Source organism: Mytilus trossulus, chromosome 2, assembly GCF_036588685.1.
Source record: "Mytilus trossulus isolate FHL-02 chromosome 2, PNRI_Mtr1.1.1.hap1, whole genome shotgun sequence".
Classification (NCBI taxonomy): Eukaryota; Metazoa; Mollusca; class Bivalvia; order Mytilida; family Mytilidae; genus Mytilus; species Mytilus trossulus.
The window spans coordinates 62,127,741-62,146,308 of record NC_086374.1 but is presented as its reverse complement, the minus strand read 5'-3'; the positions used below and the strand labels follow the sequence as shown (position 1 = coordinate 62,146,308).

General features: G+C 32.9%; 2 protein-coding genes across 8 annotated transcripts in view; one reads left to right on the top strand and one right to left on the bottom strand.

The window, feature by feature from the left end:
• Positions 1-9,597, bottom strand: part of LOC134707725 (protein PRRC2C-like) — a 62,214-nt gene extending 52,617 nt beyond the window's left edge. For all 7 annotated transcript variants that reach the window (XM_063567733.1, XM_063567734.1, XM_063567738.1 and 4 more), the window contains exons 1-3: positions 9,414-9,597; positions 6,587-6,761; positions 6,157-6,297 (exon numbers count right to left, since the gene is read on the bottom strand). In XM_063567733.1, the coding sequence (XP_063423803.1) occupies positions 6,157-6,297; positions 6,587-6,701 (256 nt within the window). In that variant the 5' untranslated portion in view covers positions 6,702-6,761; positions 9,414-9,597. The remainder of the gene's footprint in view (positions 1-6,156; positions 6,298-6,586; positions 6,762-9,413) is intronic.
• LOC134707728 (uncharacterized) lies at positions 3,317-5,663 on the top strand. Its single transcript, XM_063567740.1, has 2 exons — positions 3,317-3,454; positions 4,609-5,663. The coding sequence occupies exons 1-2, from the start codon at positions 3,449-3,451 to the stop codon at positions 5,158-5,160; spliced, it is 558 nt and encodes a 185-aa protein (XP_063423810.1). The 5' UTR covers positions 3,317-3,448; the 3' UTR covers positions 5,161-5,663.
• Positions 9,598-18,568: the final 8,971 nt, after the last annotated feature.

Genomic DNA, 18,568 nt, shown 5'->3' with positions numbered 1-18,568 from the left:
AGGGGGATAATTATGTATCACAAGGAAAAATATATAAGTTATTGCACTATGCTTGTTTAATTTTCAATCATGTGTTTTTCTAAGTACTATATGGACCATAATTTGGTATTCGGCCTTTGGTTTCTTTTTGTATCCTTTTTTATAAGTTCTAAAATTTAAACTTTTATTTAGTGGGTTGTGTTGGTGTTAGAATAGTATGAATGGAACAATTGAGTTTTTCGAGAAAAAATTAATACATTTTGATTCACCGTTTACGTGACATGACACCAAACAGGAAACCAATCTTTATTTTCTTTATTTTGCACAATATAATTCAAAAGGCATAAATAAACACCATTACTAGTGTTACTTGCTTCATGTTAATATTTAAAATCTATTTTCAATGTTATATTAAAGTTTTTTTTAAACCTGACAGGAAACCAGAAGAAACCGAAAGCATTTTTTTAGTTTTATTTTATTGCAAAATCTGCTTAAATTAATCTGAACGGTGTACTTTTTCTTAAAATCCATCTTAAATGTAACAGTATTATAAAACTCCTAAATATGTGCTTGTTTTGAAAACAATTAGTACATTTTATTCAGAATTTTCCATATTTTCTCCATTGATACAGGATACCATAATCGTTGAATCATGATGTTTAAGCAAAAAAAATGTATTTATATTTGGTTTTGATTTTCCAGTTATATACAATTTATTCCAAATCATTGGCAATGTAACATTCTTTAAATCCAGTAAAGAAAAATCTTTTTTAACTTGGAATTAAAATCTTTAAAATAGACACAATGTGATACTTGTGACATGTACACCATCTACAGGGTTTCCACATTTTAACCTACCTTAGTGGGCTAAAATCAATAAAGTACTTCCTTTCAAGTCATGCATGCTAAAAGTTTACTTCTCCTTTGACAAATTTATTGCGTTTCTGATAAGTGTTTGCAGAACATGAATAAAAAATATTAATTAAAAACTGTGACAGGATTCCAACTTTGTACTTTCCAAGTGTAACGGTATATTAACATGTATTTTTTATTAAATTATATTTATTCACCTAAAATATCCAGTAATATTTACTGCTGAAGTTAAATCAATCCAACGAGCATTGGTACAATGACAAGAGACGTAATTTCGATTGATTTTTCCAAGGACTCTTCACGTCATTATCGGGAAACGAAGTGTGTTCTAACGTCTGTCAAATATGAAATCGATTTTGTCAAGTCATTGGGCATTTATTTTCACACAGGATCGTATGTAACATTATGCACATAGGAAAAATAACAGACCACCGGCGCAATCTCTTTGACAATTGTGTTTTCCCCTTTTAAACAAGACGAAACAAGTCTACAGATTATGTTTGCTAACATCCCGTTGGAAACAAAAACAATGTTTAGACCTAGTATTTCGTACATCCGGCCGTAATGGCGTGATCACATGCTAGTCACATGTTTCACGTATGACCGGAAATGGTTAGAACTTAAGGACAAAAACAATTTTAATAAATAATTGGACTTCTGTTTCGTGTGAAATGTAACGCATAACGGCAACGTAATTTTCTTACTTAATTATTACGAAGATCAAAACAAGAATGTAAATCATCTCGGATTTACCTGTTTGAACATCTCGCGAGAGTTCATATTTGCATATTGTTTTTAAGAATTCTATTACAACAAAGCAGATTACATCATCTAAAAATTGCGTTATGAAATCGGACGCAAAAATCACGCCACTGTTCTTACATCTGCTACATAAATACTTATAGTTCTCTGCATTTTCTTCTCACTATTCTTATTGGTCGATGTTCTTTGTTATTTGAAAGCAAAAGTTACGAATTTGCCGGTGACGATTATCTATAAATCAGTCAGCGTTATGCTCTTCGGAAGCAATAAATAACGCGAGAAACGACACAAAAATACGGTTGTAGAATCTTTGAAATTCGTATATTTTAATTTTTTTTCTAGGGAAGTGTAGCATACACTTGTATGTTGATAAAAATAATGGCATCTTTAGATGTAGTTGCAACTTTTCTTACAGTAATTCACATTTTATCACTTTTCTATAGTTATAGGAAACCGATCCCAATAGCAAATTATGGTCCATATATACCATGGTTCTTATGAGTTAACATATTTAAACAAACGGATTCGAAGGATGAGTTTGTTTAAATATGTTAATGAGTAAAACACATGGTATATAAAATTTGTAATATAAATAAAATGATTGACAGCTTTGAAGACCTTGAACTAATATTGGAAATTGGTCACGTTACAATTTTATCCAATGAAAAGAAAGCTCGTGCAAAGTCACTTTTGCGCCTCGTGTATAATCTGCGTGCTTCATTTAGAAAGCCCCCTGCACAATTTTCAGAAAGAGAAAAAAAAAAGGCAGAACTTCTCGATTTATTGGATTTTGAAGAAAGCGACTCATAATAATGGCAGCTGAAATGGAAGACGATGTTCATTTATCACAAATTGTGGCCGAAATAGAGGAAGATATTCAATTATCTCAAGTCGCGACCGAAATCGAAGATGATATCAAGTTGGCAGTCTGTTCACAAGAGATTGAGCCCGACTATTTTGACGATCTGGCTATTTCTCAGGCAGCAAATATAGTGGATGTCAATTTGACAATTTCACAAGCAATGAACGTATACGATGTTGAGGGCGAAGAAAATTTTGACTTGGGAACATTTGAACTTGGTTATTTGGCCCGGGAACCAAATACCAGAGGAGTCGAAAACCCCATGAACCCAGGGATTAATCGTTTCCCTACATGTGTTTCTGCTGACGAGATCAATAAACTAATAACTTCGCAAACCAACCCGAATACACAAAAGAACACAAAGTCGGCTATAAAAGTGTTTAATGAATGGCGGGCAGCTAGAAGACAAAACGGTGTTGAAATAACAGATTTGTTAACAATGGATGTTAATACGATGGATTATTGGCTACAGAGATTTGTTTTGCAGGCTCGAAAAAAAAACGGGAGACGAATATCCCCCGAAGTCGTTGTATTACATCGTCTGTGGTTTAATGAGACATTGCAAGGACAACAAATTATTTCATGTTAACTTCTTTGATGAAAAAGACGGTACATTTGCACAAATTCGCAAAGTGCTTGATGCAAGAATGAAATATTTGCTGGCGAAAGGACTGGGGACTAAACAAAAAAAGGCCGTCGCAATTTCGGAGGAAGATGAGGAAATGTTGTGGTCATCTGGTGTTTTTGGACAATCAAATTCAACAACACTTCAGTATACTGTTTTTTATTATGCCTGTAAAATGTTTGGCTTGAGGGGTAGGGATGAACATAGGAATTTGCAATGTTCTCAGTTTGAACTTGGAGAAGACGGAAAGGGGAAATACATTAGATTTATTGGCCGTAACAACAAAACTTTCAACGGTGGTCTGGCTCATATGAAAATTAGCAACAAGGATATAAAACATTATTCTAATGACGGTAAGTTTTGTTTTATTGTTAATTATCAAGATATCGTACTGTAAATATAATTAGTTTGCATGTTGTTCCTTTCATTAATAATGCTAAAACATGTACAATTAAGAATTTCTTGGCAAACTGCTTTAACTCTTTATTTAATGAATTTGAAACGTTATTTAATTGTTTAATTATTCATTGATGAATCATATTTTTAAGGCTTATATTACCAAACACTAAACAGTAAAATAGTAATTAGGGAGTGGGAGAAGTGTAAAGTGAAGTTCCATCTATTTGATCACTAACAAATTCATGTTTTTTACGATTTTTAGTGTTTGCTCTGTCTTTCATGACTGACGAAAAACTGCATTCTTTACAAGAGTTATCTCCCATCCACCGTAAGTTTTAAAAGTGAAAATGCAAAGCGCAAAGCCTGTTATCGTATTTAAAGTGACAAAATCAACCGAATCGAACACTTCTGACATATTCAAGACATGATACAGGAATTTTTCTATGTAGAAAATGGTGGATTAAACCTGTTTTTGTAGTTTAACTCTCAAATTGCAAAATACTCATAAATAAAAGACAATGTTACTGCTTTTAATGAAGATGTATCTTTTAATCACTTTTCAAATTGTGCAAATCGTGGTACCCCTCCGTTATACATGTACTAATCATACGTTTTTTGATTGAGTTAAGTCTGCCAATTGATATTTTATCGTATGTTTTTCTATGTTGTGATGTTATGCTATTGTTTCAGAAAAAGGGAGAAGGTTTGGGCCCATTAAAATGTTTAATCCCGCTGCAAATGTTTGCACCTGTCCTAAGTCAGGAATCTGATGTACAGTAGTTGTCGTTTGTTTATGTAATATATACGTGTTTCTCGTTTTGTTTATATAGATTAGACCGTTGGTTTTCCCGTTTGAATGGTTTTACACTAGTAATTTTGGGGCCCTTTATAGCTTGTTGTTTGGTGTGAGCCAAGGCTCCGTGTTGAAGGCCGTACTTTAACCTATAATGGTTTAATTTTTAAATTGTTATTTGGATGGAGAGTTGTCTCATTGGCACTCACACCACATCTTCCTATATCTACTAAGTTTACCTACGGTAACTGATTATTTCTTAAAATCGTCATATAAACAATATTTGTTATTTTTAGTTTTATAATTCATTTTCAGGACCTAGGTGTATGTACAACATTTTTTAGACATATCTCAACATGCTTGGTAATGATGGATGCTTTTATCGAAAAACCTTTGGCTTTGGTCGGAAATACAATCCGGTATGGAAAGCAGCCGCTTGGTGTAAATAAACTAGAAGGGTTGATGAAAGAGATGTGTCAAAAAGCGGGCTTAACTGGAAATTACACAAATCATTCTGGGAAGAGGACGTGCGCAACAGCATTGTACAAAGCAGGATTAGATGAACAAACAATAATGGATCGTACTGGACACAGGTCGTCAGCTGTTAGGGCATACAAAACGAAAACTGATGAAATAGAGCAAAAAGTGTCTTCTGTGTTAAATCCACCAAGTATTGATACAGTTTCTGTTACCCATAATGAATTGGAAGTTGAAGAGCCACCTTTCAAGTGTACAAAACTTGAACCAGTCAACTCTGAAAATTCCGCAAATTGTCGTGACATTTCAACGCGCCTAAAATGTTTGAATGATATTGCTAACACAAGTGGAACTGTAAATTTTAACAACTGCAATTTTTCTTTCACTTAAACATTTGTTAAAAGAAAGTTAATTGGAATTTTCCAAATGGAACAATTTTTTAATTATTTTTTTTTCAAAACTGAAAGAAAGAACTTTTCGAATCTTTTTTCAACTTACGGGAGCTAGCGAAAAGCAATTTTTGTTTTGAGTTTAAAACATGTTTCTTGCCATGTGTTGTGTTACAAATGACTTATTGCTTTGTGTTACAAATGAAACAAATAAATGTTCATGACCTTTCACTTTTTTTTCTGTTTCCAAAATATTTCAGAGGCGGATATCTTTCAAAAAATGGGGTGGAGCTTCAGCCATGGAATAACATGAACATGAATATGTTGTACCATAGCTAAGCTCCGCTTTTATTCCTTTGGATTCTAGTTGAGCTGCATATTTAATTAGCAAGTATGGTACAACATAAATTTGCATATATTATACCATGGTTTTCCCTCGACACACTTTTTAAGCAAATTATTTCATTAAAACATCAAAGGAAAACATCCAATTTATGTTACAACAAAGAAGAGAACATTCATTTTCAATTTCTAGAATTATTTCTCAAATTTGTATAATGCAATTTTGGTTAACAAAAATTACTGATGATATATCAAATAACATAATGATGCACCATGACAATTTATTCTTACTTGTCTCAGTATTGCATTACAATTTTAACTTTGAAATGAAATTGATTTGATCATTTCAGGGTACCCACTGTTCTGATGTTTTCATTCAGCTAAAAGTACTTCAAATATTTAGGTCCAAAAATTTTCAACATTTTCAATTTGAAAACAGCATAATTACTTTCAAAGTCTTCTTCATTTGTAATATCTTACATATAAATATGGAATTTTGTACTTCAAAAAAATATTCAGCTCAAAAAGACCTTTTAAATTTATCTTCCAATTTAAAATTTTCTGCTCTGTAACTGTCACGTATGTACATGTAGAATAAATGAAAAGATAAGAGGTATTTGTAGAGTGAAAGGTTTATTGTTATAGATTAACTTACCTGATCCTCCAGTTGGTACTAAATTAACGTTCGGATCGTTTCCTAGATTCTCACTCTTCAAACTTGGTAAATTAGCCGGAGGCGGCATACGCCGCACATTACCCACTTTTCCCAAGCTTTGTAACCCATGCTGTCGTGGTACTGCAATGAAAAATTACTTCCTTGATGTGTTTCAATATGGTTCACATTTTTGTTTTTGTATTTCTGGACATTTAAGTGCAAGTTATATCATTTTTCAAAAATTCAGATTAATTAAGAAATTTCTAAAAAGAATTTGCAATACCATATAGTTATGTTGTAGTTTGCCTATTTAGGAAGAGGTGTAATCATGGTAATGACAAGACAACATATTGTAGACATTTTCTCACAGAATCAAATAAAATGAAGCAAGTGAAGTAGTATGCAAAACTAACCATATTACTTTTCTTACCTGTATTTTTTGCTGGTGCAGTAGGTTTCCCTTGAAAATAATTATTTAAGTTGATTGTAGTGAACTTGCCCTTGCTCTTGTCATTCTTTCCTCCTATCCCCGAGAACGATGACATTTTGCCTGACAATTCATTGAAGATCTTCTGTCACCGTACCCTATGAACGAACCGTGTGATCTGAAAACAAAGAGAAATGTTATTCAATTGATTGATTGGATTTTCTAATAAAGTTTCAACAAAATGACATTGGCAGATTTTCTGAAATTTTACAAATATCATAACTTGCTTACTCCTTCAAATAACAATAATTTTTTTTGGAACCAAAGAAAATATGACCACAAGGCATACCGTAGTTTGGGAAGTGTCAATTATAACATGATGTGTGACCAGTCAGTCAAATGCTTTTCAAAAAATAAAAAAAAATATCTCTCAAGACAGAAAAATATGCACAAGAAATATATATTTCACCTTTCTAACAATATGTTAGGTTTGCTATTTGACCATCATTTCTTATATACTAGTTCATGAAATATTATTGCTCAGCTTCCATAAATATCGTATAACATCATCTAATAATTTTCTGTGAAAAAAAGGAAGTTTGTGTCCACTGACAAAGACGAAATTAAATCGTCATTCCACAAACCTAGCCCTTAAAAATTTTAAGAAACTTGGTCCTAATGATCAACTTAAACAAACTGATTAAGAAAGAAAAAAAAACGTACGAAAATAAGTTTCGACACACGTCAAAATCGGGTGGGTCTCTAAAAACACCGCAAAGGACCTCCTTTGTGCACAAAGGAGCACAAAGGACCCCAAAGAAGTTTGTCAAGAGCACAAAGGACCTGAAATTCCCTTTCAAGCATAAAATTATTAAAATTCCTGATGAAAAATGTGAAAAAAAATAATTGATTTCAATAAAAATAGCGATTTTTATAATGTACGATTTGGTGTTGTCACCGGTATCGGTTTGGATCCGACTTTAAATCCGGGCTATGTGACAGCTCATGTATGTGAATTTCTAAATAGTTATAATATGATATAACTGATTAAGACCTCAATTATTTTGTTGTTATAATTTTTTTTTTAAGACAAAAGAGTTTACCAAGACTTTGAAAATCATGTAAGGATACCGATGCTTTGCTGTTGTTTTTTTCTCAGCTGGTCTCATATTTCATCATCAGTTTTTTTTTTTTTTTTATGTATGGTAATATTTATTGCTATGACGAAAACTTGTCTAAAAGCACAAAGAAAACGGTATGACCATTATTCTAAAGGTAGGTAATTAATTTGGATTTGTCAATTCGTATTTCATGAAATTAATTTCAATACACATTTTGTTTTATAACAATTTATTCTACACAAAAACAAAGTATGTACCGAAATGTTCTTACTTGGTGAGTCTCAAATTACTTAAAAGAAAACGTTTCTAAGCCACAAAGGGGACAGTAAGTGATTTTTTTCTGAAGGTAGGAAATTGTGTTGATTTTTTCAATCGGTATTTTTTTCAGAAATTTCAATACACACTCTGTTTTATCAAAATTTATTCTGTACAAAACAGTTACGGACAGAAAGTAACAGAAAAAAGTCACAGGACAAAAAAATCACAATTCAGTTTTGAGGTTAGTTTTCTTTGAACACGAAAATACTTCTTTTGAAAAAAAAATGTATTTTTCTTGAAGTTTTATTTATGAAGCAACTTTGTAAAAGTCTCTGTATTACAACAAAAAATTTTAAGCATACTAATTGACGTTTTTATCATTAAAATCAGAGACATATACTCTCTGTTTAAATAATATTATAACTAGTTAAAAAAATTCACATACATGAGATATCGCATAGCCCGGATATGATGTCTGTTCTAAACTGATACCGGTGACAACACCAAATCGTACATTATAAAAATCGCAATTTTTATTGAAATTATTAATTTTTTTTACATTTTTCTTTAGGAATTATAATAATTTTATGCTTTAAAGGGAATTTCAGGTCCTTTGTGCTCTTATCAAACTTCTTTGGGGTCCTTAGTGCTCCTTTGTGCACAAAGGAGGTCCTTTGTGGTGTTTTTAGAGACCGAAATCGGGTTGGCGCATCGGTAAAACAACAAATAAAAAAATCCTGGCCTTATTGTTCGATAAAATTTGTTATTCGTTTATTTCAGAATCAAATTGACAGAATTTTTTAGGACTGGGTAAAATTTTGTAGGACTGACAAATAATCCGTCTTTCTCGGTCTCGTGACCGACGAGTCAAAAATCGTATTTGTAAACTCTGCTGGTCATCTGACTAAATGTCAGTCAGAAACCAAGAGTGGTGCACAGACTTAAAGACTTCTTATTAGAAGAATGGTTATTATAAATGCCATCAAAATTGAAAACAATCAAGACAATGGGACAGTATCGAATTGTTAGGTGCCGGGTCTTCAAACTTTTGATCCCTTATGTTAAAAAAATGTACGTTCACTACGAACGCACTATATTAGGTATGAATTAAATATTTTATACATTAAATCTTGCTGCCTCCGCGTCTGGTATGCACACTGGTCGTCTGAAGACACAAAGACGATCGGCGGACATGTTTTCACAAGAGTCGTTATTACAAATTATAACAAAGTCGAATGATAAATTCGACTATTTCTTATAGCTTTGAATGTGCATTGACAACTTTTATCATTGTTAATATTCTGAACTTTTTACTCATGCGTCTAAAACAAATTTTGCATGAGTGCATATCGTAGAAAGGGAATAATGATTCATTATCATGGAGGCAACAAAGATGCATTCAGTGCATCTGAACGGGAAATGTACCAAACATGCATTTTTGGGCTACTTACACGGGTCCGTTCTAGTGGGTGATGTTTTAAAGAGATAAACAATCCGTAAGGATTCTCCTAAATTAACGGATGGTTGTTGATAATGCGTGGATTGATTATTTGGTAGCGTCAAAATTGATCTACCAAAATGGCGAACACTATGAATATGTAAATGAGCGTGATGTCATTACCCACAATCCAAATGGTTTTCAAAGTTGTTTCCCCTCTTGCCTTGTCTTGGACCTACTACTTTCCAAAACTGTATTGATTATATTGATCTTATATGATATCTAAGATAATATAATTTCATGTATATTATAATTTTCACAGCTGATATGCGCTGTCAGTAATAATGTTCTCACTAAGCTTACTAGATTTTTACAAGAATGACAAGACGTCTAAGAATCCCGTGTACATCTTTCAGTATTCGAGCTAATATTTTTTTATCTCAGTACTAAGATATAATTTCCTAATGCCGAGCTCTGAAAAGAGTATGATCTACAAATGATAAGATAATTTTATTGGTCACGAATTTATTAGCCGTAGCCTACTCGTGGGCTCGTCTGAGGAAAAGAATACGAGGTGGCTCGGTGGACGCTCAGGGTGGACGAGATTCATATCTGTATCTGTATGGATCTGTATGAATACGTTGTCGAAACAAAAACTGGCTTTAATACAATGGTTTGAGAGAATTCTGCCGATTTATTGACCGGTCGTTAGGGCAGAGATAATAAATAGTTCAAGTGTAGTACTCATGATCGCGACCTGTTAACTAGATATAAATGTGATTGCCACTGAATACCAATTTATATTATTATACTTCACGTTAAAATGCCATATTTTGATTGGCTAATACGAGGGTTTCAATTCACTCTATCACATGGCTGAGAGGGTGACAATTTTCTTGAATGTTACCCGCTCGTCTAAAAGGTACCAATCAAAAATCGACAATTTAAAGGACAATGGATTGAATTTACATCAAGTAGTTGAATACAATGCTTAAGTTTTACGTTTTGGCTCAAATTTTATTATTTAACTGTCAAAATAAAAAAAAACGTCTGGCTTAATTTTTTTTTCTAATACTCGTAACGTTGAACATTATGTACGTGACGTCATATGAAATCCTTTTTGAAATAAAATTACATTAATCTGTAAAAGACAAAAATGGTAGGACGTTCAGTATAATAAATTAAATAACACATAGCTGAGAGGGTGATAGACCAGATTGGTACCCCGTGAAAAAGCATTGTCAACCTTGGCTTCACCGCGGTTGACAATGTTTTCTTGGGGTACCAATCTGCTCTATCATCCTCTCGGTTATGTGTTATTTATAAACTGAACCCCCGGAGAGGGCACGTGACAGATGTGTTCGACTGTGCACTAAATCGGATTTCTATTTTTCATGCAAATCTTTTCGGGTACTTACGCAGCTTTCTCCGCCAATATTTGTTTTAAACTGCCGGCCACCACGGCAAAAGCAAACAGTGCTCAATGGGTAGTTTTACACCACAAAATTATCAATCAATCTACTAGATTATATCCAGGGTAGGCAAACACCGGGGGTTTATGAGTATTGCCCAGCCCAGTGGGAAATACTGGAAGAAAACATGTTTGATTGGATTTCGCCGAGAAATGTATATACTTTCCTAAATTACAAAGCTGCTTTGTGTTTTCAATAATTCTATTAATTTAAAAATTGATGGCCTAGACCAGTAATATTTTTATATATATATTTTTTCGCAAATCGGTATATCTACTACTAGTACACTGAAGGATGAAATGAAATTCATCATCAATTACTCCTAAATCACAAACACTTTCTTTCATTTTCATTATTACCAACATAACGTCCAGTTTCAATACAAATGTTATGTGAAAACAAACGAATCCTTCTTAAACATTTACGAAAAAGTACAGGAATACATATATCTGTAAATAAAATTGCAAAACTACATTTGTTACCACATACTTATATAATCTACACTTTGCAGAAGAATCTAATCAAAATTGTAACTCTTGGCCGTTTTTGGCACAACTTTTTTTATCTTTTGGTCCTCGATGCTGTTCAACTTTGTACTTGTTTAGGCTTTCAAACTTTTGTATCTGGGCGTCACTAGTAGGTCTTTTGTGGACAACATGCACTTCTGGCGTATTAAAATTTTGAACTTGTTGCCTATTGTTGGCTGTTGTTCGTGTGTTTCTTTGTCAATTGTGTTCTCCAATTTATTTATATTGTGGTCCTGTGGTGTTGTGTTGTCATTTTGATGTTATATTTCACATGGCCATAAAAGATGGAGTTTTGGAATGCCACAAAACCAGGATCAACCCACCATTTTTTCCTTTAAAATGTCCTGTACCAAGTCAGGAATATGACAATTGTTATATTATTGTTCGTTTCTGTGTGTGTTACATTTTAACGTTGCGTCGTTTGTTTTCTCTTATTTTTTAGTGTAAATTCACATTGCGATAAGACGTGTCACGGTACTTGTCTATCCCAAATTCATTTATTTGGTTTTGATGTTATATTTGTTATTCTCGTGGGATTTTGTCTATGCTTGGTCCGTTTCTGTGTGTGTTACATTTTAGTTTTGTGTCGTTGTTTTCCTCTTATATTTAATGCGTTTCCCTCGGTTTTAGTTTGTTACCCCGATTTTGTTTTTTGTCCATGGATTTATGAGTTTTGAACAGCGGTATACTACTGTTGCCTTTATTTATGTCTCTACTTTACATTTGTATTTAAAATTTATACTATGTTAATTTATTTGTATATACCAGTATGTCTCTGTACCACTGTACTTTGGTTTATGAGAATAAAGATGTCTACGGTTACCGTGATTGCGTTATTGTTACATTATTCAGTGGCGGATCCAAACCCCCTTATTTGGACGATCGATGCATTAAAATGGATACCCTAAGGTTGAAATCCACCGTTTGAAAAAAAAGAGAAAAGATACAGGAAAGATAAAGAATAATTTGATACACAGTATCGTCCTTTTTATCCTGCAGTTTTATTAAAATTTAACATTTTATAGTTCTGTTGTTTAATTTTAACACTTGATTCTTCGATAAATTTTAGATACTAGTAAAAGCAATATTATTACTTATTTTTTTTATTAATATTCATTTGATAGCGTTGAAACATTTTTAAGTATTATTTGTTTTGATAATCTTCAAGATACTTCAATGAATTTTTATTATAAGACACCATGAATAAACCATCACATGATTTAAACCAAAAAAAAATCGGACGCAAAAACAAACATCGCAAGACGATAAAAAATCAACTGAAGCATGGTAGCCATTAAAAGTTTCTTTAACTTCAACAAAGTTATAGTGCAGCATGGAAATTACAGTATGCAATACAGGCGTGCACATTGCTGTATAACTTGTTCGTAATGGTTGCTTATGAACGTGTTAGTGTTTGAACCAAAACGATCTATTTTATCGGAGGGTGTTGGAATGTTCGAGTGCTATTAATTCTTATTTTTTCAACAATTTTGCTTCGAATGCGTTTTAAATCATATCAGTGGCAACGTACTGACTATACACTGGGAAGAAAATGACTACAAGTGCGAAAAGCTCATGTTTATACAGGATGATTGATTGATTGATTGATTGATTGATTGATTGATTGATTGATTGATTGATTGATTGATTGATTGATTGATTGATTGATTGATTGATTTTTATTTAACAACAACAAGCACTTTTTAATTTGTGCATACAAGTGCGTATACCTATAGTAATGTGATGAAATTAAAAACAAACAGCAATTTAATGATTTCTAAATCAACTCAGCATAGATACCAGGATTGAAATTGTGTACTCCAGACGCGCGTTTCTTCTACAAAAGACTCAACAATGACGCTCGAACAAAAAAAGTAAAGAAGCCAAAAACATAGAAATAAGGAAGATGTTCATAGTTTAAGTGCCAATGAGACAACTCTCCATTCAAGTCACAATTTATAAAAGAAAACTATTATAGGTAAAAGTACGACAATCAACACAGAGCCTTGGCTAAAACAGAACGGCAAGCCAAAAGGGGCCCCGAACATGAAAGTTAGTACGATTTTGAAAATCATTGAAGGCCAAAATTCCGGATTATGTACAAAATAGGAAACTTATAATGTTTTAATGATGGTACTATATAGTGTGGTCCATAAACGGTAATGTTTATACGGGTTGATCTGTAATACCGACACGTGCTTATATAAGTGCTGATATCATGATCTATATAATAATGATCAATTAGTGATCTGCAGACTAATTATAAGGTAAACATTTTCATGATATTCCTGGTTTCTTAATCAATACCAATAATTAAGGGACAACTGGTAATTTGTTTATCATAAAGGAATACATATAGGTGGATCCAGGGGTGGCGGGGGAAAATCGTTGATTATATAGGGAATCACTGAAGCATGACTGGTGCCCCCTTTTAGGTCAGTAAATAAAAAGTACTGGATCCGCCACTGATATACAAATGGTCATCTGACACCTTGGTTTTTGTCACATTTACATAGAAATAAATTTATCTATGATACATCATGGAAGTATTATCATCATGGACGTATAATATTATATTAATACTTCCATGGTCACATTGACGCCGGGATCTGCGTCGTTTGGACGATTGGAAGTCAGTGTGACCATATATACTTTTAAACTGCAGACCACCATTTAAGCCATTTTAATAATACGATTAAACAGATATTCTTAATCATAACAGATGACATATTTGCAGTCGTATAAACTGTGTATTCATCGACAAACACTTCCACAATTTCAACTATTTATTATTATTTCTTATGGCTATTGATTGACCACACACTGACACCAGTTCTGGCCCCACGCATTTCTATAGTATGCTCATCCATCTCATCCATCCACATATAGTTGTCTAATTTTTATCAAGAAAAATTGGCATTTACTGCCTTGTCTGGATCTGAATTTTGAACTGCATGCACATATCATCCTGGATGAAAATTTCAGGAACTGAATTTTCGGCTCTACCTTGACACCATTAGTGAGTATGGTCTTGGGGAAACGATGATAGTTCGTCGGAAGGGGACGATAAATGACTGACCCCTGTTAAGAGAGAGCCATATCTGTTGCACGTAAAAGACACCCTTGTAGATTTCGAATAAGAGCAGGGCAATGCAGCTACAAGGCAGCACCCGCACCCGCAAACTGGAAAGGGATTAAGGTAAGTTGCAAAACTTGTTTCCCAATCCACTATAAAAAAAATAGGTATAAACTCAACCAGAGACATATAATTATATGTCTCTGACTCAACTAAACTGAACATATCATCCTTTCCTGGCGACGAATATTCAATTTGTTTAAGTTCATCGAAGACTGTTACTTAAACCCCTAACAATACGTACACTACCTACAGGAGCAACAGGAAGGGTACCCCATAATGAAGCAAGAATTATTGTCTTTTTCAGAAAACATAGATTTACACCGTTTTTTGTTATTGGGGTGTTTGTTGGTCAATCTATAGTTTTATGGACTGTTGTTAGTTTTTCTTTTCATCCTTTGTATCCATATTGTCTGTTTTCTTCCAGTCGTGTTATTTGATTGTCATTTGGCATCCGTTTAAACACTTTTTTCCTGTCATATGATTTTTGGGTTTAACAAGGACTCAATAGCTTTTGCATTTATCCCAATTTTATCGTTGGGCTATAAATGCTCCACATTATTTGTCTGCGAATTTCTGTCCTACATTTATGAGCTACGGGCTCCACTTATAGGACACCAGCCTTCAATAAAACGACCCAAGCCCCGGCTGTAGTGAACCGGACTCAACCTATATTGGCTACTAAGGAACTGTGGCGTCTGTGTTATTACCCATACATTATTACTGAATATATTTATATCATTTCTTTCAGGATCTTCAATTTTATATTCGGTGTAAAATATTAACAATTTTCACTTATAATATACACTCGTATATCTAGCTGTGTTTTTGATGTAATAATGTAGTGTGATCGACATGTAGTCAATAATTTCGATCAACCAGTGGTAGGGGTCGTATATGCTCCATATTGCAAAATTGGCTGTTGGCTTTTTAAGAAATGCCCGTGGAAACTGAATTCTAAGTAGGTATACATCAAATTCATTCTCTTCAATTGATTTACCATTATACCCAAATAGAGATGATCATTTACAATACCAATTTATGTTTAAAGTCGTTTAGGGATGACTTGATTGTGTTTAACCTCCAGTGGCAAATATTACACGAAAATCAGGACGAAAACATATTGATTTGATATCAATATGAAGTCTAGTGTGCTAGATAGGCACACTGAGTTAAATATGTATATTTTTTTTTACCTAGTTACCAGGTTATATAATATTACATGAATATACTAAAAAAAAACATTTTTTGATATGAATATAATCCCTACTGTGTATCAGATTGACAAACTGAGCTGACTTTTTAATGTGGTAGTTACTAGGTAATAGTTCACAGGAAGACATGACGCCTACCAAAACACATTATTCTAACTCCAGTCTTTGCTTATGTGACCTATTTGAGAAGCAAACCAGATGCTCTGTAGGGCACAGCTTTATACGACCGCAGAGTTCGAACCCAGAACAGTTGAGGCAAGTATGGACACAACATTCAAGCTTGAGACAGCTCTGAATTTGGACTGTGATTAAATAGTTGACACAACATAAGTTTCTGACACAGAATGAATGTGGTCTAAGAACTTAAACTTCAACATTTTAAATTGGACATTTACCTTTTATGGTCCAATATCCAAAATCTAAATACATGGTGAGATTCAGCATCAATTTTAGACTCTTAGACCTTAATGTAGACCAATTTGATAACCGGGCCCAAATATCAAAAATCTAAATACATGGTTTGATTCAGCATATATCAAAGAACACCATATATCCAACTTTTGTTGAAATCATACAAAGTTTAATTGTGGACCCCAATTTGGACCAACTTAAGAACTGGGCCTATACTGTAAACCAACTTATTTTCGCGGATACTATATTTCGCGTTTAATCCTTTATAGTCCACTTTGCGGCTATTTAATTTCGCGATTTTCCAGCTGACTGGGTGTATTTTATTAAAGTAACAACAGAGTATTACATATTCGCGACGATTTATTTTCGCGTTATTTTACTACTCTTGAAAGTCGCGAAAATAAATCGCTCGCGAAATAAGTTGGTTTACAGTAATCAAAAATCTAAATACATGTTTAGATTCAGCATATCAAACGACCCCAAGAATTAATTTTTTGTTAAAATCAAACTAAGTTTAATTTTGGACCCTTTGGACCTCTAATTCCTAAACTGTTGGGACCAAAACTCCCAAAATTAATCCCAACCTTCCTTTTGTGGTCATATTCCTTGTGTTTAAATTTCATAGATTTCTATTTACTTAAACTATAGTTATAGTGCGAAAACCAATTAGTCTTCGGAAGACAACGATGACGAAGCCAACAACATACCAATATAAGACCGCAAATTTTTTTTGCAGTCCTATACAAAATTACCCTTGTAATTTGTTTCGTGAAAATTTAAGACAACACTTCATATAATAATAAAATTTGACTAACTTTCTTACCTTTACAAATCATTTCTACTGAATTTCTAAATTTAAAAATCTTTGTCTGATATAACTAAATCCCTTGGATGTTATGGGTTTCAACGGTAATTGGCCAGATGGGCAGTAAATAAATCCATGTATAGCATTCTGTTTATTTTTTTTAATTTTTCACAATATGGCAATGCAATCTTTTACATTGCACATATTTCAATAGCACAATTATCAATAGTAGCACACACATATTCACACAAATTCTAGCATCTAAACATTTGCTTGCAGATGTAGATTAGAATTTATTCAGCCACATAATTAATTTGACAGCTGAGAAATTGGTCAAATCAAGAAAATCATCAGAAGCTAAATAATATTTTCGTCTTTTTTCAAATTTTTGATAAGCTTCAATTAAATCAAAATATCTCAAATATTTGTTTGTATAAAGCTTTTTTTTTTATATAGAAAAACTATCCTGACCCAACAACCCATAATTAAACAGTTACAGGAAACATGTGTTTTTTGCGTAAGTTTCCATAGTACATGTAGTAAAAGACAGAAATTGATTAGGTTTTTGAGATTTTTATATGTTAATCTGTAAACACCATTTAGAATCAAACTCCCCCTCCTCAACTCTCAAAGTTATAGGGCACAGAGGCCAAGACTTGTTTTCTAGCCTCAGTCTTAAATATGCCTTTTTTAAACAATGGATTAAAAGTTATTAAATACTTGGCATCTTGATTCTTTTTCACCTTTTTCCTACACTAAATTAAATGCTTGCCCACTCCATTCAACAGTATTTTCCATTGCCCCTGACCTCAACTAGTCAAATATTATAATGATGCTTAAATATACTCAGAGGGGGGGGGGGGGGAGGTGTTTAGGTAAGGGCCAAGTGGGCATGCATAATCATCAGGGTTGTCCCATGTTACTAGTATTTACTGAGCACCAATTTAGTACTGCATGTATTGTATATTAACAGTAGCACAGACAAAAAAAGAAAAACAAAAGAAAGATAAAAACCCTTCACCCTTAAATTATTAGGAAAAAGTAAAAGAAAGAAAAAAGAAAATATGAGTATGAATGAATAAATCTTGGCCTATTTAAGCCACATCATAATTGCTGTAAAGTGAGACATAGCATTTGAAATTGTAGAATAAAGATAATATATAAACATTATATTGGATTGAAATTTCAAATTGTATTCAATAAAAGTAACTGCTGTCACATAGATATGTCTTGCCTGTCACCATAAAAATCAGAAAATGACAATCTGATGGACAACTACATTGCTTCTTAATTCAGTTGCTGGACTTTGACTTAGTGAACAGGGCCACAAAAATGTAGACAAACAGAGATTTTCAGGCAGTAATGTAACTTTAAAGAAAATATTTCAGGAATTACTATAATATTTTTTCTTACTATGAAGAAATAACATAAACAATTTGGTACACACTGAATAACGTGTGTAGGGTTTTTTTAACAGTGTGTACCACAATTTTTGTTATTTCGAATAGACAGAAAAAATATTAGTCAGTTCTTATAATTTAATTCTAAATTCCATTGTTAACTGTAGAAAAACATAAAAAAAAAACGTTGATGACGTACGTCT